The sequence below is a fragment of the Calonectris borealis genome, chromosome 16 (assembly GCF_964195595.1).
Source record: "Calonectris borealis chromosome 16, bCalBor7.hap1.2, whole genome shotgun sequence".
NCBI classification, from domain to species: Eukaryota; Metazoa; Chordata; class Aves; order Procellariiformes; family Procellariidae; genus Calonectris; species Calonectris borealis.
In genome coordinates, this window is record NC_134327.1 from 13,827,075 (window position 1) to 13,851,620 (window position 24,546).

The 24,546-nt window shown below is 60.1% G+C and overlaps 1 protein-coding gene across 1 annotated transcript; it reads right to left on the minus strand.

Moving 5' to 3' along the window:
- Positions 1-1,917: 1,917 nt before the first annotated feature.
- On the minus strand, positions 1,918-6,896 carry ACTB (actin beta). The gene is made up of 6 exons (XM_075165353.1): positions 6,691-6,896; positions 5,091-5,219; positions 4,525-4,764; positions 3,566-4,004; positions 3,050-3,231; positions 1,918-2,669 (listed from the first exon to the last, which is right to left on the minus strand). Exons 2-6 carry the CDS (start codon positions 5,211-5,213, stop codon positions 2,526-2,528), a joined length of 1,128 nt encoding a protein of 375 aa, XP_075021454.1. The 5' UTR covers positions 5,214-5,219; positions 6,691-6,896; the 3' UTR covers positions 1,918-2,525.
- Between the last annotated feature and the right edge of the window lie 17,650 nt (positions 6,897-24,546).

Consider the following 24,546-nt stretch of genomic DNA (forward strand, 5'->3'; position numbering starts at 1 on the left):
GGGGGCTGTTTGCCTGGAACAGCAAGTGAAATAGGAAGAAAGGAGAAAAAACACCCTGCAAACTGTTAACTAATAGAAAGCCTCACCTGCTGTGCCCTGGAGCATGAAAATCAGCCCGGCTCCCCTGCGGCTCTGCACCAGCCCATTGCCTGCCCTCTCCCTGTGCCTGCACCTCTCCCCACCTAAGCTGCTCTCAGCCCCTGGCGTTTTGCTGCTCTGTGGTTTCTCCCCACCGCCACCATCATCTTTTCTGTTCTTTGTGTCTCAACACATCTTTCCACAGTGATCAGTGGCCGTTTCAGGGAGGGCTGACGGCAGAAGAGGAGACACATGGACTGGCACCCCATTTCCCTATTGCCATCATCTCTTCTTGCCTCCTGGCCTTTTTCCTGCCCCATTCCCACCAGCTCCCTCCTCAGAGGCTGCCATTGCCTCCTCCTCAACCCATTTCCCCAAGACCTCAGGTTATAAGCCCAGTTTGGGCCTTGCTCCAACCTGTTTCACCTCCCCAGTTGCAAACTGGTGCTTCCAGTAACTCGTCTGTCCAGCCCAGTGTCTGCACCTACAGCCCGGCCAGGATCCTACTGCACCCAGGGCAGCCGGGAGGGAGGCTGGGGAGATGAAGGGCAGAAACCGGCAGGTCCACCCTGAATACAGCACGATGCCAGAGCAGGATCAGGCCAGAGGGGGATTAAAGAGCGGATGGAGCCTGTTCCCTGCCTTTCATCTGCTGTGAGCATGACACAATCATGGCCATTAGCTCTTCAAAGACAGGCAGGTTGGAGGAGCCTTGGGAAGCCAGCACACCTATGAGCAAGGCTCCAAGGTCTGGTCTGCCTGAGCTGGCAACGTGCAGTGTCACCTGGCTTTGCTCTCCCTGGTCCCTGACCTGGCAGCCTTGGTCCTCTCTGTCTCCTTCCTTCCACAGCAGTGGCTCCAGCTCCTGGGGCTTGCAGGCTTTGCTGTGCCCAGCAGGGTCTCAGCTCCCAGCACAGCTTTGTGAGGGCCCCCGCTGTGGCTGCTCCTTTTCATGAAACTGGAGAACTTGATCCGTCAAACAAGGCTGAAGGTTCACAGAAGATTCAGAAGCCCAGAGGATGGGGACAGAGCCAAGAAGCCATGCAAACCTCCTTCCTGGCAGAGGCTGGGCGAGAGGCAGGTATCTGCACTGGCCACACCAAGTCCTGGAGCTGTAGGTGTCACCCACTGTGCAGGAGCTTCCTCTCCCCACACCCTTTTCCCAGCCCCACCCCTGCCCAACCATGTGTAACAGCCCAGCGGCCCTGCTCTCTGAAGTCAATTTTTTCCACTTCACAACTTTCTCTCACCTTCTCCTGAAAGCTGCTCCACCCAACAAGCAGTTTGGCAGAGAGCATGAGTCTCCCAGCCTGAACCCAGGCCTCCCTCCCAGGACAAACCAGCTCAGGCACCTGATGCAGGGAGAAGAGGGGACACTGTTCTGTGGGCAGCTGCAGACTAGCCAAAGGAGCCTCAGCTCAGGGAGAAGCCAGCTGCTCCGGCATGATGTTTAGGGCACCGCCGCCACCTCGCTTGCTTTCATCAGGCCAAAGCAAGCCACGCTGCACTAAGGAGAGGCACACAAGGCAGCATTTCAGAGGGTGCAGCTGGATCCCCGCTCAGCCCAGCTCCTCCAGCAGCTTCCAATTGCACACACTGGCAGTTTCTAGAGAGCTCCACAGCCCAGGGCAGCCTTGGAAACCTGCAGGTTTGGCAGGCTCAGCTCTTCCCCCACTGTATCACCACAAGCCATCTGGCTTGCACACCAGCCAGCCTGCAGCACCAGCATCCACCCCCCCATCAGATAGCTGACCTGCGCAGCCTGGCAAGGCTAGATCAGAGCACGTAGCAACCGTCAAGAAGTGGCATGGAAGAAAGAAAATGAACAATCAACACCAGTCAAGCCTCTATGGTGTGCACTTTTATTTGAACTGGTCTTAAGTCAGTGTACAGGTAGCCCCTCCCTCCCCCACATACTGGCACCACTTCTCCTAGACCCTGCGGGGGACTGTAAAGCCTTCATTCACATCTATCACTGGGGAACACAGCCCGCTTGCTTGACAAATCGAAGAGAAAAAGGATCAAGTGTGTTTTGTTTTTAAGGCGGAAAGATACAAAAAGACACTTGTTGGGTTACATAATTTACAGACAAGCAATTATAACCTAACACCAGTAACTGGCATCGGCTCCCTCCAAGCTGGGCTGCTGCCTTCACAGAGGCGAGTAACTTCCTGTAACAATGCATTATAACAATATTTGGAATGACTATTAAAAAAAGAAACAAATGTACAATCAAAGTCCTCAGATGCATTGTAGAACTTTGGGGGCGTTCACTCCAACATGTTTCATTTTAAGACTGCTGCTGACACCTTCACCATTCCAGTTTTTTAATCCTGAGTCAAGCGCCAAAAAAAAAACAAATAAAGCCATGCCAATCTCGTCTTGTTTTATGCGCATTTATGGGTTTTGTTTCATCACAAGGGTGTGGGTGTTGGTAACAGTCCGGTTTAGAAGCATTTGCGGTGGACAATGGAGGGTCCGGATTCATCGTACTCCTGCTTGCTGATCCACATCTGCTGGAAGGTGGACAGGGAGGCCAGGATGGAGCCTCCGATCCAGACAGAGTACTTGCGCTCAGGTGGGGCAATGATCTGCAGGGAAGAGGAGGATCAGTCAGATGCACAGTGTCACACCACACTCACTGCCCAGGCATGGCCCTGCGAGACAGAGCTGCCCAATTCCCTTATCTAGCCTTGGCCAAGACACCATAAAGTCCAAACAGGCTTAAGACACAACCTCACACACCCACCTCCCTCCTCCTCCCTTTGCAGCCAGTATTTACACTAATCCCATTGTTCATACAGCTGGGTGGATGCCATCTTGTCCAGAGCAAGGCCATTAAGGCTGCACCAGACACAGAAGTATGGTTTCTATCTTTTCTAGAAGAGTTTTGCTTACCTCCCCTCCCTCCACCCACTCTGCATTTCAACATTAACAGGGGTGCTGGGAGGTTCCCCTGACTCCATCCTACCTTGATTTTCATTGTGCTGGGTGCCAGGGCTGTGATCTCCTTCTGCATCCTGTCAGCAATGCCAGGGTACATTGTGGTACCACCAGACAGCACTGTGTTGGCATACAGGTCCTTACGGATATCCACATCGCACTTCATGATGGAGTTGAAGGTAGTTTCATGGATACCACAGGACTCCATACCTGCGAGGAAGAAGCAGTCTCAAGTCAGCAAGGGCTCAGACACAGCCAAGGAAGCCTGAGGAGCTGTTATGGGCAACCAAGAGACCAGCAGCCCCTTCAGTGGGAAGGCACTACAAAGCCATGGCTCTGACATGCTCAACCTCCTGTTCTACTGTCCCAAGACTCTCAAACAGACAGCTTTAGGCTGTGTAGAAAGTGAGGCTAACTGGTGGGACAGCACAGACCTTGCTATGGACCAGCAATAATATGGTAACTGGCTGCCATGAGCTCTAGGTCACCCTTTACAGAAAGGAACATGGAGGGGCACAGGGTATCCTAAAACAGTTGGACTTACCCAAGAAAGATGGCTGGAAGAGGGCCTCAGGGCACCTGAACCTCTCATTGCCAATGGTGATGACCTGGCCATCAGGGAGTTCATAGCTCTTCTCCAGGGAAGAGCTAGAGGCAGCTGTGGCCATCTCCTGCTCAAAATCCAGGGCGACATAGCACAGCTTCTCCTTGATGTCACGCACAATTTCTCTTTCGGCTGTGGTGGTGAAGCTGTAGCCTCTCTCTGTCAGGATCTTCATGAGGTAGTCCGTCAGGTCACGGCCAGCCAGATCCAGACGGAGGATGGCATGGGGGAGGGCATAACCTTCATAGATGGGCACAGTGTGGGTAACACCATCACCAGAGTCCATCACAATACCAGTGGTACGACCAGAGGCATACAGGGACAACACAGCCTGGATGGCTACATACATGGCTGGGGTGTTGAAGGTCTCGAACATGATCTAGGGAGAGAAAAGAAGGGGTTGAATCAACAGCAAAAAACAGGGTTCTCGCTACAGGTCTACACCAAGTCCATGCAGGTGGTTTTACTTTTGTCCCTAGATAAGGGACTTCTCCCCCTCGAAGTCCATGCTTATCTTGCCTGGTCTCCACCCACACCTGCCAGGTCAGAGCCTGAGCAGGGACACCCCAACAGACCCATCCACATGTCACAGCAAGGAACAAAACAGATGCCAAGTAAACTACAGTACAGTCACTCAAGGCTGGTAAATGGATTAGTGTGTCTAGTCAGAAACAGCAGTTAGACAAGTTGCTAGTTCAGTCTCAGAGAAAGCCAGCTTAGAAGAGCAAACAAAACCTGTCAAGGTCCAGCAAAGAGGAGACTCAGGTCAGGAAAGGAAAACCCTGTAAAGATGGCAAAAAGGGAGAATAGTGGTGAAGGAGGAGAGAGGACAACATGGAAGAGGAGAGCTGGCCTGCAGCAACATCTGCTGTAGCTCCAAGCTCCAGAGTTTTACACACCTGTGTCATCTTCTCTCTGTTGGCTTTGGGGTTCAGGGGAGCCTCTGTGAGCAGCACAGGGTGCTCCTCAGGGGCTACTCTCAGCTCATTGTAGAAAGTGTGGTGCCAGATCTTCTCCATGTCATCCCAGTTGGTGACAATACCGTGTTCGATGGGGTACTTCAGGGTCAGGATTCCTCTTTTGCTCTGGGCTTCATCACCAACATAGCTGTCTTTCTGGCCCATTCCAACCATCACACCCTGCACAACAAAGAAAAAGCAGTAAGCACAGCTGAAGGGCAAGCCTCACTGGGTGGATAACCTGCTTTTCCCGAATCTGGGTCTCCAGTTACTGTCCCTCTACTGTCCCCACTCTATCAAGAAAGGCATTCAGCCAACTGCTCCAACACACACCACACAAGAGCTCTGCAGGAGGCTGTATTCCCCACCAGCTGTCTTGGACTGCAGAAACCTCTTGTGTTATAAAGCTAAATGAAAGGGTTTCTTGAAGCTCAATGCCTCTAGGGGAACCATTTCCACCAAAAGCTCCTCTCTTTTGTCCGATAACAGGCACCCCAGCCACCTACCTGATGTCTGGGGCGACCCACGATGGATGGGAAAACAGCACGGGGAGCATCGTCCCCGGCGAAACCGGCCTTGCACATACCGGAACCATTGTCAACAACGAGCGCGGCAATATCGTCATCCATGGCTGGCTGCAGAAAAAGAGGAGAGAAAGAGACACGATGAGCATCACCGCTCACGCACCGGCCACCCGGCCCCGCGGCGGCAGGCGGGGAAGGGAAGGCGATGCCGCCAAGGCCTTCCCCACCCATTTCCTTCCTGCCGGCGCGGCACCGCTTCGCCCAGCGCCCGCTAGAGGGTGCGACGCCTTCCAGATTTCGGCGCCGCACGGATTTGGGACAAAGGAAGTCCCTGCGCCCTCTTGCATTATTACCATAAAAGGCAATGGATGGAGCATGCCGCGCCTCACCGGCCTCGCCCGCCACCAGCTTTCGGGGGGATGCCGGCAGCCACTCCCCACGGGTGGGTGGGGCTGCCACGCCCCAGCGCCCCGCCCTGTGCCAGCCAGCGGGGCTCGACGCCTCGCCAGGCTCCGTGCAGCCCCTGCGGGTCATGCACAGTGCTCACCCCGGTGCAAAGCGGCTCGGCGAGCCCGAGCCGCCCCAAAAGCGCTCCCGCAGCCTCAGAGAGCCATTGCAGGGAGCTGCGGCGGGGTGAGCAGTAGCCACCTCGCCCAGCCCGCTAGCCAAGCGTGACCGGGGCGCTGCCCCAGGTGGGATTAAAGCCAGGGTCTTATGCAATTACCGCCCGCCCCGAGGAGGGCGAGCTCAGCTCCGGCGCCTCCGACAGCGCCGGTTTAATCCGCTGGCAACGGCGGGAGGGGGGGCGGCGGCAGCTGCCGGCACATGTGCCAGCCCCGCACGGGGCAGCCTGGGAAGTGTAGTCGCTGCCCGGAGCGGGCATAAGGGCACGGCCGCTGCCCGGGCACACAGGGGCTTTTCCCCTTCTTCTCCCCGTTCTCCTCCCCCCCCACCCCTTTGCATGCAGCTTTTGTTCCGATGCAACAACCTCGCCCTCGGGAGGGGGTGCCGCCTCCCTTCCCCTGCAAGAAAAACCCACCGAGGCCGTTTGCATGTGCCCGGGCGGGGGGGGGACCGCGCCCCTCCCCAGTGGGGGACAACGCCCCCAGGCCCAACCGCGCCGCGGGCCCCCCAAACTCCCCCCTCCCCGGGGGGAGGGGGGGAGGCCAGCGTGGAGCAGACAAAGCCCCGCGCCCCATCCCCCCCCCCCCCCCACCGCTTCCCGGGACACAATAGCCGAGCCGCCCGCTCCCCCCGGCCCTACGCACGGCCGCCAGCAATCCTCTTAGGAGGCGGATTAGCCCCACGGGCGGCAGGGGGGCGACCCCCCCGCCCCCTACGCAAGCAGCACAACGAAACCCGCGTGAAAGCACCGTCTCCTTCCCCATCCCCTAAAATATTGCAGCGCACGGCGGGCCGGGCTCCCCACCACCGTTCCCCCCCGCCCCCAGCAAACAAAGGGCGGCCTCGAGAGCAGGCACGCCATCTTCTAATAACCTTAATTAACCAGATATTAATAATAGCAACGATTTAACGGCGGAGCGCGGACAGGAGCGCCCCCCCCACCCCCGGTCCCGCTCACCTTCGGGGAGTTGCGCGGTCGGAGCCGGGGCGGGCGGCGCGAGGCGGCGGCGGGAGCGGGGCGCGCGCGCGCGGGAGGCAGGCAGAGCTCGCAGCGGCTCCCGCCCGCCGCCCGCCCCGCCTTTTATCGGGCCGCCGCCGCCGCCGCCTCGCCATAAAAGGAAACTTTCGGAGCGCGCCTCTCTGATTGGCCCCCGCCGCGCCTCCCCGCCTCGTGCCGCCCCGCCTCCCCGGCGCGCGCGGCAGCGCCCCCCGCCCTGCAAAGAGAAAAAATATTGGGGGGGGGGGAGTGCGTTGTGGGTGCGACCCCCCAGTTCCACTCCGCTTTGCTGGGGAAGGGGCCTGTTGCCCCCGTGCTCGGGGCCCCCCCACCTCCCCCCGGGAGTCGCGGTGGTCCTGCCACCCCCGTGCAGCCGCCCCCCGCCCTGGAACCCTCACACAAAGCCCCGCGGCGGGGGGGGGCCCGGCCCGTTCGCCCCCGGGCTGTGCGGGAGGCGGGTGGGCAGTTGCAGCCCCCCGGGAGGGGAAGGGGGTACCCCTGGGGGCTGCAGGGCCCCGCTCCCACCGGGGCGGTGGAGGCGGGGGTGGCTCCTGCCTGCAGCGCTGCCCACCGCCCTGGCCATGGGGAGGGCCCGTCCCTGCGCCCCCAGGCGCGGGGCAAACACCGGTAACCCCCGGCGGGTCCCAGCCCAGAGCGGGACGCGGGGCCAAGTTCACTGCTGATGTCAGCAGGCGGCGGCGAGACGGCTCCTGCCAGCCCCTGCCGGGCCTTCGGCCCTTGAACCCGCCCGGGGAACGTCGCGGCCGCCTGCGGGCACCGTTAAAGGCCGTGTCCCCACGGCGGCGGCGATACCGGGGAGAAGGGGACGCTCCACCGGCTCTGACTCGGGCACTGAGTCAAGCGGGGGGTCCGGGTCCCCGCTCCCCGACCTGCCCTGGGCTGGCGGGGGGTCACCGCGGGAGCAGCGATTTGGTCAGATTTGGGCAATATTTGTTTCTGTCCTCTTTGATCCAAAGCTTGCGGGAGCGGGAGACGGGGCTGCAATTCCCTCCTTGGCTGTTACGATCAAACATTGGTTGGAAATAAAGGCGAGGGCAGCGTCCGCGGAGCAGCAGGCAGCAGTGACAAGAGGGCTTTGCGTCTCCAGAGCGTTGTGCGAACGCGGGCTGATTAATCAAGTTAATTAAGCAGCCCTGTAAGTAAAGTAGCAGCAGCCACTCGCAATCTGTTGCTGGTTGGAAACGCGCAGACTTCGGCGTGGGGACCTTGCGTGTCTAATCTCAGCGGTTTGAAAACAGCAATGACAGGGAAAAAAAATGCTAAAAAAGCCTGTTCTCCATGGGACACCCCTCGCCTGGCATCGTGGGGGTGGGCTGGGGGAGCCAGCCCTGCCATCGGGGTCTTGCAGCCCATGCCGGCCGGCGAGCTCTTTGTCACCAGGGAGCTGCAGAGATCACCCTGAGGATGAGGATGGGGCCTGAAGGATGGGCCCCCTCCCCAAACTGCCAGGCGCCCTCCCCAGTGGGGGGTCCGGCCGAAGGGGGGGAACTCACGCGTTATCCACCCTCCAGCATTGCTCCCTGCTGTGGGACAAAGGAGGAGAGCAGCAGGAGGAACCTGCAAAAGCCTACTGAGATGGAGATTTGCAGTTACCTGGGGGAGGGCAGGGGGGATGGGACACCAGGGATGGGTGGGAACATGAGGAGCAGCCCTTTTCCGTGGGATGGCATCCCCTTCCCCAGGAGCAGTTTGTCCAGGAGCTGGTGGAGGTCCCCCAAAACCCAGCACCATGGCTGCTCCCAGATGGGTGCTTCGGAGGGGATGGTGGGGAGAGGAGAAACAGGAGCCCTGAGGCCTCTGCTGGGCCACCCCAGGGCCATGCTTCATCCCTCAGGGCAGAGGTGGCCATGGTGATAGACCTGCCCTGCCAGGCCACACCATGGCCATGCCTAGTTCCCTCCATCCTGGAGATGGTCATGGTGATGGACTTGCCCTGCCAGGCCACCTTGGGACCATGCCGTCCCCTCCACACTGGAGATGACCATGGTGATGGAGCAGGGATACTCCAGCACAAGGGGACTGTCCCCATGGGAAGCCCTCAGTGGAAGGGGACCCAGCCCGAGTGAGCTGGGGTTTCTGCAGGGCCGTGCTGGAGCAGAGCTGCCTTTGCACGGTCGTTTCCCCACCACCTCAGGTGGATCATGCAAGATCTCTGTATCGCAGCTTCCCTTGCAGTAAAATGGGAGTCATCGCTGTTAATTACCTACCTGACAGGGAATTAATTAATGTTTGTGCTCCACTTTGAAAAGGCTGATTATTAATTAGAAGATTATACGTCAAATAAGGGGAGCCACAAGGCATGGGTACAGCTGATGGCCCTTGCGGGTGCAAAGCGTGGTCCACGAACGTGCTGATAAGGGGTCTGCAGGAAACAGCAGGAGGAAAAAGTCCTACAATAACACTGGGGGACATCAGCAGGAGGTCAGGACCAGGTGGGGAGGCCACCATGGCTCATGGGGGTCTCAGCCAGCTGGACAGGGGCCTGCATCAGAGGGATGAGATGCTCCGCTCCGCTGCATCCTGGTGAGCCGGTCAGGTGGAGCGGGGCTGGGGAGCCACGGATGCAAGACAGCCCATTAGGCAGGGAGGGGAATCACCGGGCAATTAGCATCTCCTGATTATTGGACTGAATCAGAAAGCAATCAATCCACCAGCATCCGGCGGGCAGTAACACCAGCCCCGCGTCTCCTGGCTTTCGGGGGCAGTGGGATTTGGCCTCGGTGGGGACGGCAGGATGTGGTCCGCAGCACATGGCCGGGCACCACCGCTTCCTCCAAGCCTGAAGACACTTTGATAGCAAAGCCACCAGCCAGTCACCGTGTTCACCACCCAGACCATGCACGGTGTGACGGACCAAGCCGGCTCTTCTGGCCGTGGCTCAGGGCTCTCCTCCCATCTGCTCCTGGGGTGTTGCAAGAGCCGAGAGGAGAGAAAGGGGAACCGAGCACAGAGGTCCCCGGCTGTCGTGTTACCCTTGGGCAGACATCACAGGCTCCCAAGTTTCCCTGTTTTGCTTCACTTCTCCCTGCTCGTCCTTGGTGCTCGGCTCACCCTGGCTCCGGACAAAACTATCCGGGGGAGGATCCTCCTGCCCTTCACTGGCTGATATGGCCGGGCTTGAATTTCTGCACTTGTGGGACAACATGCGAGCTCTCCTTTCCACTCGCTTCTTCCAGCCCTTCCCCTAGAGCAGAAGCCCTGTGCTCACGCAGGGATGGCGTCTGCTGCACATTTGGGGAGAGGAAGGTCAAGGGGAGGAAATAATCCCAGCAGCTTTTGGGGCTGGCTTGAACTTCTGCACATCCCCTTCAGCTCCTCCGTCGCTGCCCTCGCCATGCGCTCGGGCCTCCGCTCTCTCCCCCTTGCTGTCGTGACAATGAGAAAAAAGGTGGAAACTTCTGAAACCAGCCCAGTCGCTTTAAATCACCCTCCTGCAAAAATCGCAGTGCTTTTTTGGAGCGCTGCCTTTCCCCTCCCTTCCCGCTCCCCAAGGGGAAGAGGGAAAGGTGCTGGCCACATCCCCTATTTCGCAGGCTCGGGGACCATCCCAGCGCCTTCCTCTTTTTCAGTTCACTCCTTGCAGCATCAGCTCCAACGGGAATTTGCAGGAGGTAAAATCTAAGCAGGAACCCCAGGCCCAGGCCCATCTCCCCCTTTGGAGGTGTTCGGGGGCCTCACCGCAGCCCCCACCTCTCCCATTACGGGGACACGTTCAGCGTTAAAACCCGAAGCAAAACAGCCCCTGACATCTTCCTGACTTGTTGCGTTGCATCCCCGATGCTAGCTCATCTCCAACGAGCTGCAGACTCTCCTCTCCCCCTTTAAGCATCACTCCCCACTCTCGTACATCCCTCCCCGAGGTTCCTGCTCCTCTCTATTGATCCTCCAGCTCTCTCTGATTTATCAGTGCCTTTTGCAGAGAGAGATGAAAGCCTTTCCCTCTGCAGACCTCTGTGTGCAAGGGACTGCTCTCCCCCCATCCATTGTGTCTGTGGTGCATTGAACATCTCCCCCATCCACAACGGAGGTAAATCATTATATTGTATCACGCTGGAAAACTGTAGAAATTCACCACTTTCCATTTTCGGGCCACCGATAGACATCCCGTGCCAGGTTTTGCTGAGGCTGTTGGAAAGGGTACAGCCCTGCCCAGGTAACGGAGGTGGCAGAAGGGGACATGTGCCTGGTTATAGCCTGCTGTCCCTGATAACAGGACTTTGCTGGAGGGGTTGGAGCACTGAGCAGTGGTTTTTCTCCCCTCCATTTCCCCAGCCGTGCCTGTCCTCGCTGCCTCCAGCCCCATCTCTCCGTGCCCCCCGTTCCTTCCCCAGCCCCTTCGTTGCGTACCCCCGGGCTGATCCCTGCGCCAACATTTCCAGATCGTGACGCTGGCCCCGGGATCCCCCAGCCCACGCAGGCAGCAGGAGACCAGGGCTGTGTTCCCAGCCTTGCAGGCAGCCGGGAAAGCGGCCGGACACTACACTGGCGGGGGAACCAGTGCTGGGGCTGGGCATCCTCTGCCCAGCTCCATCCTGGCCCCCAGCAGCCGTGCTGCCCTCCCACCCTCCCTGGGCTGAGCTGGCTCGGCCAGAGCAGAGCAAAGCCCTCCCTTCCCCCACCGGTTAAATGTGCTGCTGGTGCTGTCTTGGTTGACCTTGACAGCAAGAGCCGATGAGGCCCAAGTGTTGAATTGTTTTCGGCCCAAGGTCATTCCCCAGCACAGCACGATTACACCGGCGCAGCCAGACCCCCAGGACGATGCTAGCCGGGCTCCCAGCCTCAGCCCTCCCGGCCGCCCCGCACATCTTTAGGGTCCACTTCTCCCACAGCGAAGGGACAGGTATAAGCTAAGCCCTACACTGGCCTCTTCCCCCGGGGCAGAGAGCTTCCCCGCAGGGATTGAGAGCGGCGGAGCAGCCCTGCTCCTCCAGCCAGGCCCAGCATCAGCTTCGGGGGGGATATTTCCTCCAGCTAAAAACAGAAGGGGAAGAGAAAAAGCTGATGCTCCCGGGGCTTTCTTTGCAAATCTCAGCCCTCTGGCCCCGCTCACCCCAGCCACATCACCTCCCAAACACCACTGAATGTCCCCTCCATCGTGATGCAGCCCTGGGGGGGACTTTCCCACAAAGGATGCTCCCCAGGGTTCGGTTACCTGGCCCGCCAAAAGGCTCCTGCACATGTTACACGGCGCTATGCCGAGCCATACGGTGTATTTTCAATTGCTTCTTAATTACTTTGAGAATTGATTTTTCTCGGTCGCTCAGGATAAAGGCAGGGAGGCAGCTGGATGGAGTTTTCCGCTTGTACGGTACCTAGGAAATGAAACAGATCCTGGGCTACCCAAGCACGCCGGGAAATTTGCTTTGATCTCTGCTGGGCTAATGGCACTTTTCATGTGGGGGCTTCAAGCCTTTGGCAGAGGTGACCTGTCCACCTTGGAGAGGGAAGGCAAGAGCACTGCCTTTGTTTTTGGTGTGGGAAACGAAGGAGCAGAGCGCGGGGATGCCCGTTGCCCCCGGTCGGGATGGCTCTCCCACCCGTGCCAGGTAACATAAACCGCTTCTGACTCTGCAGGGAATCCTGCTTTGGGTTTGGGGCCGTAATCCCCATTTATCTCCAGTAACGGTGGTCATCTTGGCTTAGTGATTAAATGGAAGAGAATGAGACAGCCGTGCTGTGCTGCTGTGGCTGTGGCAGCCCTGAGCACCCGCAGACGGGGACCCCCACCCCTCGGCAGCCCCAGACCCGCACCCAGCTCCTCCGCCCGCGGGTGCAGGGATGCTCGGGGAACGGGCAGGCGAGGCGGGGTTTGCCCGTTCCTAGAAGGAGGGATGCGGAGGCACCCGCTGGAGCCGCTCTGGGCCCCGTCCCAGCCCCATCCCTGCCCGGGCTGGCCCCCCAGCTCTGTTTGCGCAGCCGGTGCCGAGCCCTGACGCAAGCGGCTCGCCCCAGGCGGGGAGTCGGCGATGGAGGAGTGGGTCCTGCTGTTGTCGATGCCCCTTCCACTCCCCGTGATCCTCCGGGTTCAAATAAACCCTCAGGGGTGATTGGGCCTGTACAGAGCGCTCAGCACTTTCACCAGAGCCACCAGAAATGAAACCCAGCTGCCGTCCATCTCCCCCCACCTTGGCTCCCCGCCGGGGAGCGGGTACAGGGGAGGAGGACTGGGAGGTTTTCACCCGGTGCCGGGCAGACCGGGCTCGTTTCTGGTCCCCATGGCAGGGATAACAGCGGGGTGATGCCACTCACGACGGGCAGTCGGTGGGGAACGGAGAGAGCCCATGTACTCCGTGGGGTGACGCCGCTCCCAGCCAGCCCCTCTGGTCCGGCTCTCGCCCAGATCTGCAGCACACCCGGGGCAAGCCGGCGAGCTTGCAACGATTTCACCCCTCCGATATCATCCAGAGGCCACACCGCACACAAACTGGGGACAAAAGGAAACCACCGCCACAAAGCCTGTGTGCAGAAGCACCGATCTCTGCTGCATTTTATTACCGTCTCAGCCCATTGCCCCCTAAGTTTCCATCCCTCACTCGAGACAGTATTTCCGCGTGTGCTTTGTTTGGCTCATTTCACACATTCCTGCTGGCAGGAGATAAGATCTCAAGAGAAAGGCAAACAAAAGCTGTAGGTGCCATGTGCTGACTGTCACTCCCCTGACGCATTAAGGTACCCTGCCCACTCCTCACCAGCTCTGACCCGGGACTAGCGAGGACACCCCCATGTTCAGCCCACCGCGGGCTGCTCCGTGGGATGGAGATCTGGAAGGAGAAAGTGTGAGGGAGCTCGGGTGGTTTCGTGAGTTGTCAGGTCCTTCCTGCTCCCAAGGAGGAGGACGGCAGGCATCTGCTCTCTCCTGGCGCCAGGGTCCCTTTGCCACCCTTGGGTGCCCTCTCGGCTGTCCCATGGGGGTGATGTGTGCACAGGCGGGCGTTGAGCCCCTCCGGGGTGGTGGAGGTGTTATCGGCTCGGAGAATATTTGAAAAATGCACTTAAGTCCCATTAAAACCTCGAGGGCTCACAGCTCGCGGGTGTCACTCACCGGAGCAATGGCACCGCCCTGGGGACTCCCCGCCTGCCCTGGCCCGGGTGTCCCCCAAGGGACCCCGTGCTGGCACGTGCAGGATGGTGTATGAACACATCTCTCCCTCCTCCTGCTCTTAACGATAAATGGGATTAAGACTTCCACATTCCTGCTCTCTTCCCTTCCCCACGCCGGAGCCGGAGCCGTGTGGGGTTGCAGAAGCGGCTTCCAGACCTTCTCCATCGCTGGAGCACCACAGGCAGCAGAGCAGCAGAGGAAGCCAAGCAGACACAGGGGCCACCAGGGCCACCATGGGGCTCAGACGGAAAACGGGCTGAGACATGAACGGGCTGCTGTCTCTACAGCTTCTCAGCCCAAGGAAGAGGCAAGCCAGCAAGCAGAAAACCAGGGAGTGATTTTCCCATGGAGGGCTTTGCAGGAGCCCCCTTGGTCCCAATACCACTACCCATGGCTGCGAGATGGCTGCACAGCACCTTTCATTCTCTGGGAGTCCTCGGTCTTGTTTTGCAAGAGCTCGGGGAGGGGGAGGGACAAGCAAGAGGAAGACGCAGCAACCAGCCACGGTGCTGGGAATGAGGAAGCCCCGAGCACGGGGCAGCTCCGGCCCCCGGCACAGCCTGGGCTTGGTCCTGGCAACAGTGGGTGCCCCTCCTTCACCCTGGCATCGCCCAGCTCGGGTCCCTCGCTTGAGTCTGGCTCGGTGGGCAGGGGGGCTGCTCCCCCAGCCCCGCAGGACCAGAGCCCCCTGCCCAGACCCTGCAGCCTCTGGGACCGGGAAAGGTTTTCTCCTGCCCATCCAACACAGCCGAACGCGGATCCCTTCCCTCAGCTTCTTCCTCTGCCGCGGAGGTCGGTGAAAGGAGGAGACCTGGGAAGGAGGGAGGTCGGGATGGCGAGGGTCCCCCCTCCTCGCCCGCGAGCACCCACCCCTCTCTGGACGCACATTTTAATTAACACAGAGTGGCCGAGGGACCGACCTACCCAGCAGCTCTCAGCACAGCCGCCGGCCTGGGGAAATAAGCCTTAAATGGCAAAACCTGGCCCTGTCTCTGTGTAACCAGCCGGAGAGAGAGGCAGCGGAAACCGGAAACCAGAGCGCAGCTGAGGCCCGCCGCCGCCGCCCCCCATCGCTTCATAAACCCCAAATTCACCAGGAATACACCTTAGAAATGATCCCCTCCCTCCTCTGCCCCGTCCAAGCGGTGGGGGTGCCCTCCTGCGGGATGGGTGCCCTGGATCATCCTGCATCCCGGATCATCCTGCATCCCTGGATCATCCTGCACCCCTGTTCCCCAGGCAGGCACGCGGTGGGAAAAGGTCTCTGCATTTCCCCTCCCTTGTGCATCAGCTCAAGGAACAACGACGGACAAGAGCCCCCCCCCGACCCCCCGTTGTTAGTTTTGCACGTTAACTTGCAGCAGATGCCAGGGCACGAGTTGCTGAAGCGCTGCAGGCCTGTGCTTGCTTCCAAGATAACTCCGTGCTCAGCAGTGAAAACAGTTCTGAGCTCCCGAAGCCTCCATGTGCTGGCATGGGAAGGAGCTTGGATGCTCACTCATCTCCTGGGGTTTTCGAGGTGCCCCCTCGAGTCCAGCCGCCCGTGAAGGAGAGCCACCGACCTGCCGGCAGCCTGAGCCCCTCTGCAAGGTTGATGTTCTCCATTGGGTTGTGGGCAAGGGGGGTCTCACAGTGCAGGACAAGCCCACCAGCATCATGAATTTCCTCCCATAAACCACCAGTCCCACCTAATGAAACCTGCGCTGCTGCCCGGTGTGTCGGGAGCTCCCAATATTTGCTTTGGCTGGTTTATTTGCCATCCCTTTTTTTTTTTTTGGATGAGCGTATTTCCTACACTCGGACTAATCACATCCTGATGGCGAGTGGGCAGTGGACCGTCAGCAAGCTCTCCTGGCTGATGCTGGGGTGGAGAGCAAGGTCCTTCACCCAGCTGCTCCCATGGATTCATGTCTCTGGGATGGGACAGACAGCCCGGAAAGCTGCGCGATCCCAACGCCGAGACTTGCTGCGTTACCATTTCCCAGCACGTTTCTCCATGAGCGCTCTGCCAGCAGACTCGTTAGCTGTGACATCTCATTAAAGCAACCGTCCTTGGGGGAATTGGCTTGCACACAGGAGCGCTGGTTTTGGCGTTGCCCTTTTCCTTTCCACCTTCAGATGGGAACGAGGACCGAGCAATGGGAGAAGACCCGTCCGTTGGGATATACGCAGCAACTCCCCTTGCTGCAAGGGAAAATCTGCAAAGGAAAAGTCAGCGGGAGAAGTCTGCACACATCAAAAAGAAATAATCTCAGCAAAGTCACGATTATTTAAAAACCACACAGACAGTCACCTCCCTACAGCTCTCAGTGAGCCTGCAGAGGAGATGGGTTTCTCCTGTGCCAGGACCGGTTTCCGAGCTCGCCAGCCCGGTGGGGATGAAGCTTCGCCCGCCAGCCCCGCTCTGTCGCAGGGTCCCCACCCCGGCTGGCCGGGGGACGGGGAGTCGCAGCACCCGCAGCCCCTGGTCTGGGAGCGTTTCCTCCTGGAGAAGAAGTATGGAAACGACCTGGAAACTGGCTCTGGGTGGATTTAATCCTGTCTGATTTCCTCTTCTGTGAGCTTCAACCAAGTCTTTTGAAATTGTTTCCACTCCTAAATAATAGGAGATGTTTCCAGCATGGGATACGCTCTACTTCATCAAACAGGGAAGCAGCAGCCCCTTCATCTCCCTCTGCTACAGAAGTCCTGAGGCTTAAGTTAAATAGGACATAACCATCCCTGTTGGGTGGATACCTAAATCCCATAATTCTAAGCCCAATTTTAAATAATAAAATGAAGCTGCGGGAGACCAGCAGAGTGATCGATCGATCCCTGCAGCCTTCCAGCACTTTGCTGTCCAGGGTGGATGATTTTCACCGTTAACGGTGATGCCACCACCAGCAGTTGGCTGTTATCCTCCATCACTGGGTCACCTCCGAGCTGCTTCCCATTGCTCAATCTTGCAGAAAAATCACACAAAATCAGGCTCTGAGGACGGAGACCTCACAGTCTGCATGGGAAGGGTTTCCTCACCTCCAGCCCGCGTCTCTGCCGCTGACGCTTCAGCCCAGGATTTCTGCCATCGGTCACTGTGGTCATGGAGGACAAGGTGGTTCCTTCCTCTCCACCTTGCCCAGTTGTATCTCCTCTAACTTCTTTTCTCCAGACAGAAAAGGGGAAGGGGAGGTTCCCTGCAGCCCAAGCACTGGGGATGCTCAGCACGTTTCTAAGGCAGGTGAAGCTTTTTCCAGCCCATCACAGCTGGATCTGGAGCTCAGGTCTCCCAGCTCACCTCCACCCTGCTTTATTTCTAATATTTCACACGCAGGGGGTTTAAGCATAACCAGCTCAGCAAGGAGAAGAAAAACAAAGATATAAAAAAGATTTTTAAACCCCTTCACCCTATCTTTTTCAAGCCTCAGAGAAGCTCAGCCCCTCTTGCATGAGCTCCTGGTCCTGCGGGGACCTCATTGTCCCTCCAATGCCGGCAGCAGAACCAAACCATAAAAAAAAAAAAGGACTCAGAGCCCCTTCTCCATGGTTTTATTTTTCTGCCGGCAGGCGCCAGGAGCAGTCGTGCTGCTCAAGGAGGTTGGACGGTATTTTTTCCCCATGGGTTGTCTTGACCCAGGGTTGAGCGAGCCCTGCCCTCCAGCCAAACCCAGCTGCCAGCAGCCGCAGCTGGGCCGGGCGCCCGCGGGGACCGTGGGGACCGTCCTCCGTCACACCGTTCCCACAGTCCCAGTCTTCGAAGGTTTCACCTTCTCCGAGGCGGAGCAGTGCCTAATGACAAGCGAAGGATGGTGCCACACCTGCAGAAAGCCATTTTTGGAAGGACACCTGGGGAAGAAATGATTCCCATGTTGCTGCTCTGTAATTAGCATTAATTACTGGGGCTTGTGAAACCTCTTCCCCATTTACTCCAGGCAGCACCTGACGGAAACTGTGGGAATCCCGTCCGGCTGAGTCAGCCGGGAGCCGGGGAGGGGACGATGGGCCCCTGCAGGGTGCAGGGATGAGTCCCTGGGGTCCCTCCCTCTGCCCCCCCAGCCCACGGGGACAGGGTTTTGGCCGGGGGGCTGCAGGGCTGCTCAATACACCAAAGGGCAGCCGAGGCTCGGCCATCTCGCCCTTCCCAAGGAGGTGCAGAGGTCCTTCGCCAGCCAGGGGACAACCTGGGACGTCCCGGGGCTGGGGGGGGTTGTGCGTGCTGCCCTTTAAATCATCCTCGCTCCCCAGCCCTGCCTCGCATGGCAGAGCACGACGGCTGTCCCCAGCAGCGCATTTCCTTGGGTGTTTGCCTCTACCTCACTGCCTTCAGCAACACCCCGAGGTGTTATTAGAGACCGGGGGAAAATCCACCCCAAAAGCCTAACCCCAAGCAGCCGCTCCGTCACCGCCAAATGGCAGGGTACCACCGCCTGAGTCACCTCTTCTTTATTCTTTCTTTCTTTTTTTTTTTTTTTTTTTTAAATATTAATGATTCGAATGAATCAGGACATTTCATCATCTGGAGCCGCTTCGGAGTCATCTCACCCTGCCCCAGTGACTCCTCGGTGGCCTGGGGCTGGGGACACATCCAGTCTCCCCCCCAGGGAGGCCGGCTGCTGCAGCCTCGCCCCCAAACCAGCAGTGTTTGACTTCAAAATAAAATGATAAAACAAGAGGAAAAACCCCTCCCCACCCTCGGGGGCTGTTTTCTCCCTGGCTGCTTGCAGCAGCTCAGGGTGCTCCAGCACCTTGGGGGGGACCGGGGGTGACCCCAACCATCACCCTGGGAGGGGGTCCCAGTGGCACAGAGCATCACGATGGGGGTCCCAGGGGCAATGCCTGGGTGTCCCCCAACTTTGCACACACCGTGGCTGCTGCGATCCCCAGGGGTGGCCGTGGCCCCCGTCCCCCACGCGGGACCCCCATCCCTCCCCAGGGACCCAGGCGTCCCCTCACTCTCCCATTTGACCTAACCTCCTGTCCATAAATGGAGAGGTTTGAGAGCGCGTCCCCGGGGTGGAGGAGGAGGAGAAAAAAGGAGAATAATGCCAAGAATGCAGGACACAACGTGAGGAGCCTGGTCCCGGCCCCCCCGGCGCGGGCTGGGGGCTATGGGGGCAGCTGCCCTGGGTGCCGGGGAGAGCCTGGCCAAAGCCTGGCCCCGGCCCCGTAAACCACCCCGGCTGCTGGCAGGAAAGGTGCTATTTTTATTTCTCTGCATTTTTCACCAGCCGGGGACTTTCCAGGGCTGGGCTGCCCCACTTCCACCTCTACCCCACGGAGCAGCCCCGGGGTGCAGAGCGGTGCCCCCCTGCCCTTTGCAGCGACGTGTCCCCTGCAATGCCATCACCTTGCAGCAACGCGTCCCTGCGCAGATGATGCCCCCACCCCTGCAGCGGTGTCCCCTTGCAGCGATGTGTCCCCCTGCAGAGACACGTCCCTCCGCATCCTCTCTCCCCTTCACCCCAGCGCCCACAGGACCCCCAGCCTGTGGGAAAACCACGCTGGGATGGCCGTGGGATGGAGGGGTGGCCTCGAAGAAGGGTGGCAGGGAGAGTGCCAGCAGCCGCGGCCCCGGCTGGCACCACGGGCCAGGCCTCCACTCAGGGCCAGTGTCCAGCTCCTTAAAATAGAAAGTGAAAACATTCGGGTGCCCCATCCGGATGGGGAGAGGGGGACTCCATCCCCACCTCCACCAGCCGCACACCGCCCCGGCGTCTCGCCACCCACCCTGCTCTCAGCCACTTCCAGCCACCCTGTCCCCAACCCGGCAGTGCCCGTCCCCAAGGTCAGGGTGGATCCCTTTGGGTTCTCTCGGAGAATTGCTCCAGCGGCTCGCTCAAATCCTCCATAAAAGGAAAAACAGCCGGCAGGTAGCACTGCCAAACTTAGTCATCCCCAGTCCGGCAGCGCTCGCAGCTCCGTCAGCAGCAATTTCCTCCCTGCGTTCCCCTCCGCGCGGGGGGGACAGGGAGGAGCGGCTCTGCCTCGGCAAACACCCCGTGCCGAAAGCACGCTGTGCCGGCCACGACGCGCCGGGCTTGGCCGAGGGCCACTGCTGGACTCGCTGGGCTTGGGGGGATGCTGCCGTGGTCCCACGCGAGGCCCGGGGGGAAATGCGCACCCTGGGGCCAGGCGTGGGGAAAACAGAAAGCTTGGCACCTGGTGCAGTGGTACCGCAGTCCGTCAGGCACCAAAATCTCACTTTCTGCAAAGAATTTGGTCTAGAGGCACGGAAGAGTAAATGCACCTGGGAGCATCTTGAAGCACCTGGAGTTTGGTGGGCGAAGCCCGTTCACTGCCCGTGGCACAGGCATCACAGAGCCCACCAGAAATATAACGGACCTCCAGCCCACCCAGAACACAGGGACTGGATCCTGGTCCCATCCCGGTGCTGGGCTGGCACCAAGGGTGACCCCCGAGCCGGCCCATCCTTCCCCTGCCATGCCCGGGGCGAGATGCGCAGCATCCTTGGGTCTCCCCCCTGCTGCCTCCTCCAGCCCTGTCTCTGCCTCCATTTCCCCACGGAGGAAGCAGGGCTGATCGCCCGCTCTGCCCCAGGGTGGTTTAACGAGCCCTCAAGAAGCGACCGGGGCTCAGCACCGCCACGGCTCGGCTCGTCCCTGCCAGGGGATCGCCCCTCTGAGGCATTCGCCCGGGTGTACATCGCAGGAGCAAATGCCTCAGGGCGCGAGGGAGCAAGCAGCGTTTTCTCCCATCGCCCGGGGAGGCAGCCCGGGTGTTGGTCCGGGTGGCCGTGTCACCCGCGCATCCCTTGTCACCTCGCCACGGAGACATGGCAGTGCCCTGCGGTTCGGAGCCTTCCCCTGGACCAAGGGGCTGGGAGGAGATCGGGGTGCTGGCAACCCCACCTGCGTGATGGGGCAAACACCCCAAAATACTGATGGGGAGGCCAAAGCAGCGAAGGGGCAACAGCCGACCCTGCAATCGCCCCGGCAGTGGGATTTCAGCGGGGTTCTCACTCCAGAGCTTTCCCAAATCCTGGCTAAACAAACCCACCCCGGATGGGCAGCCCCAACCCCGGGAGGCAGCGATCTCAGCCACGTACCCACCGTCCGCCCCATCCCCTAAATTCCCCTTTTGCAACCGGTTCCCCGTGCCGGGCAGAGGAACCGACGATGACCCCTCAGCTCGCGGCTCCACTGGGGGAGCGAGACCCCCGTCCTGGCCGTGCTCCGCTGGCACCGGCTGTTACGAGGCTTTTGTAGGCAGCCTGCCCGCCCCGGTAAATGATTCACCCCAGCGATAAAAGACTGGGGAAATGTTCTGGTGACGTCCCACAGCACCAAAGGCGTGTGCGGGGCCACGGGGTGTGTGGCACCCTGGGGGCAAAGGGAGCCCCGAGGGATGGCCCGGGCTGCTTTGGGGTAGTTTGTGCTTTTCTAGTGCAGTTTTCCTGGATGCTTTGGTGAAGGGTGAGCAGGTCCGTGCTGGGGACAGGTGTCCCCCCCCCCAAGTCCCACCAGCCACGGGGAGTAACAGTGGGGAGGATGCTGAGAGCATCATGTGGGGTGGGGAACTGGGGGACGCACAGCCTCTCTTGTCCCTGCCCTGGGTACCACAACCTGGATCAGGCCGTGACGGAGTGAGTGGTTACGCCATCACTTTGTGAAATCACAGCTCAAGAAGCAGCAGCCCAAGCGATCAGGTTGGAGTCTGCTGTCAGCAGCACCGAGCCTTCGGTTTCACCAGCGGGATTTGGACGGTGCTGGGACACCCAGTTCCCCTTGCTGTGATGCTCACTCCCACCCCGGGCTCAAATCCTGCAGCACCAGCAGCCAGACTGCTAAAAGTCCTGGTTTGTGTTTGCAAGCAATGCACACAAGCAAGGGATCTGCTCCTGGAGAGATCTGATCCCAGAGGGGATCAGAGACATCCCTCTGTCCTCCTGGTGCTGCAGAGGCCGGAGAGGCCCCAGCAAAGCCTCTGCGCTCACTCCCCTTAGCCGCTTTGTTCGTCTCCATATTGTCCACCCTGCCAAGGATTTCCACGAGCTGCAACACCCGCCCGACCCGCTGCAAAGCGCGGCCGGGCTGCTGGGTGGCAGTGTTGGGATGCACACTGCACTGCGCAGAGCTGCACGCAGGGCCGCGCACACCCAGGTGCACGTTGCATGCAGGACTGCGTGCGCCAAGATGCACGCTGCACCCGGGATCATGCACGCCGAGGTGCACGCTGCACATATGCAGACTGCACATATGCACCTCGGCGTGCGTGATCCCAACACACATGGAGTCGCATGTACCGATGTGCATACTGCACATGGGATTGCACACACCAACATGCATGTTGCACAAGGAATTGCACGCTCCCAGGTGCACGCTGCACATGGGATTGCGCACACCAACATGCGTGTTGCACAAGGAATTGCACACTCCCAGGTGCATGCTGCACATGGGATTGTGCACACCAACATGCGTGTTGCACAAAGAATTGCACACTGTGGTGCACGCTGCACACGGGATTGAACACTGCACATGGGATCACTGCACACAGGATTGCATACACCAACATGCATGTTGCACAAGAAATTGCACACTCAGAGGTGCACACTGCACATGGGAGCGCACACAGCAAGTGCATGCTGCACATGGGATCACGCACATGCATGTTGCACAAGGAATTGCCTGCAGCGAGCTGCACGCTGCATGTGGGATTGTGCACGCTACACATGGGACCATGCACTGACCAAGGACCTCGTCCAGCTCCAGCCCCACCACACCGACGTGGTCCCCGCTCCCCTCCAAACGCTTTGCCCTGCAAAACCACAGCAGTCCCTGTCCCATCCCCTCTCCCCGCAGTGACCCTCAGGGTGGCTCTGCACAGGGCACCCAATGCCGTCTCCAGAGTGCAGGAAACCCACTCTCCAGCCCAGTTTTTTGGGCACACACCCATGCCCAGGACCGGGGAACCGCTCTGCTCCCCCCGGGGCCCCAGCCCCACATCAGCTGGGTTTTCTTCTCCTTCTCGCCTCCATTTCCAGCCGGGAAGCTCTCACACGGCTTAACCCCGGCTGACGGGGCACCGCAGGAGGGGGCTGGGGAAGGGGTTACCAGCACCTTCACTAAAAGGGGGGGCTGCACAGGCGAGCCGCGACCTCCCCCATCCCCATCCCCGACCCCCCCCCGCGGGCGCAGAGCCCCGTGCCGGGCGGTGCAGCGGCCCCTTCCCCACCCGGAGCCGAGGGGCCCCCCGGCTGCAGCCGCCGCGGGGCCGGATGCTGAGACCCGGGGCCCCTGCGCGGAGGTTTTGGGTTTCAGCGGCGGCCCCCCCGCCCCGCATTCCTGCCTTCCCGGGGGCCTCCCTGCAGCCAGCCCGGCCGCAGGCCTGCCGAGCAGCCCCCCCCGCAGCTAAAGCCGGCTTGCCAGCCCCTGGAATGGGAAGCGAAGGCAGCGGTGGGATGGAGGGGTGGGGGAGGCGACCCCCCCCCCGGCTCCCATTACAGCCGGTTTCACACCGGGAGCCCCCGGGTTTGCCGAGCCGGGGGTCGGAGCTGGCACCTCTTTGCAGAGCGCATGGGGAGTCACGCTCAATGCAACAAGGGGCTCCAAATTTTGGGTGTTCCCCCCCCACCCCAGCCCTACCCCCCCTCCTTGCAGACCCTGCAGGAAGGATGGCCACCCTCAGTTTTCATCCCAGATGTGGTTTTCCATGTGCCGGATGGTGAGCATGGCTGGGCACCCCCTGCTTGTGCCGGCATGGATACCGGTTCCTCCTGCCTCAGTTTCCCCACGTGCGAACCTCCCTCCAGCCTCACTGGGGCCTTACAAGGATGCCTGGGAAGCCCAGATGCTAAAGGAGATGGGCATGGATGTACCTGAGGGGAGAAATGAGAAGCTGCAAGGACTCCCGAGCTGACCAAGAGCCAAAATCCTGGTCTGGGATAACACTCCCTTCCCTCCTGCAGCCTGGAGCACCCCCAGCCCCTGACCCTACAAAAGCACAACCTGCCCCGAGCGAGAGCAGGGAGGTCCCTGCTTGCCCCAAGGGCTCCCTCCTCCCTTCCAGCAGCAGATCTCCACCAGTGGGTCAGCGGCCGAGGTGGCACGGTCCCGTGCACCGGCTGCCGGCGGTGCCACCGGGACGAGCAGTGCCATGGGCTGCAGACCCCCCGTCCGCGGGCTGCTGCTGCTGGGGGGGGGGTTGCAAGCACATGAGAAAATGCAACGAGGAGCAGGATATCGAGACACCTGGGGACGCAAGTGACTCTTTCCGCCAGCTCCCCTGTTTCTCAGCCCCACGGCTCAACGGGAGCCCCATTCCCTCCTGCATCTGAAAAGAGAGAGGGGGGATGGTGCCCCAAGGAGGCAGAGGTGGCCCCCTGCCCCCCAACCCAGCGCCTGCAGGAGGCAGGGGAGGGCTGGGTGGGAGGTGCGGGGCTAATCCCTAAAGGCCCTGTTCCTAATCCTGACTAATGGACTCTTTTCACCATCAACAATGGAGTTATCCATCTGGAAGGGGATCTCCGGGCCCAGGAAGGCACAGCTGGCGGGGGCCGTGCCTGGGCAGTGAGGTTTGACCCCCCCCATCCTCAAACCGCTGCCTCCAGCCTCTTCCCTGGACCAAAATCCCAGCCCCCACCTACCCCAGTGCCCCCCACTGCAGGTATGGGTGCATGTGCTGGTGCAGCCTTGCATCCCACCCCAGGGTGCCCTGATACCTCCACCAAGGAGTCAAATAACGCCCTCACCTCCCTCCAA

Coding starts and splice junctions, on each gene's coding strand:
- ACTB (XM_075165353.1), bottom strand. CDS start 5,213: ATGGATGACGATATTGCCGCGCTCGTTGTTGACAATGGTTCCGGTATG. Junction 4,765..5,090: donor TGGGTCGCCCCAGACATCAG/GTAGGTGGCTGG, acceptor TTTGTTGTGCAG/GGTGTGATGGTTGGAATGGG. Junction 3,232..3,565: donor CTTCCAGCCATCTTTCTTGG/GTAAGTCCAACT, acceptor TCTTCCTCGCAG/GTATGGAGTCCTGTGGTATC.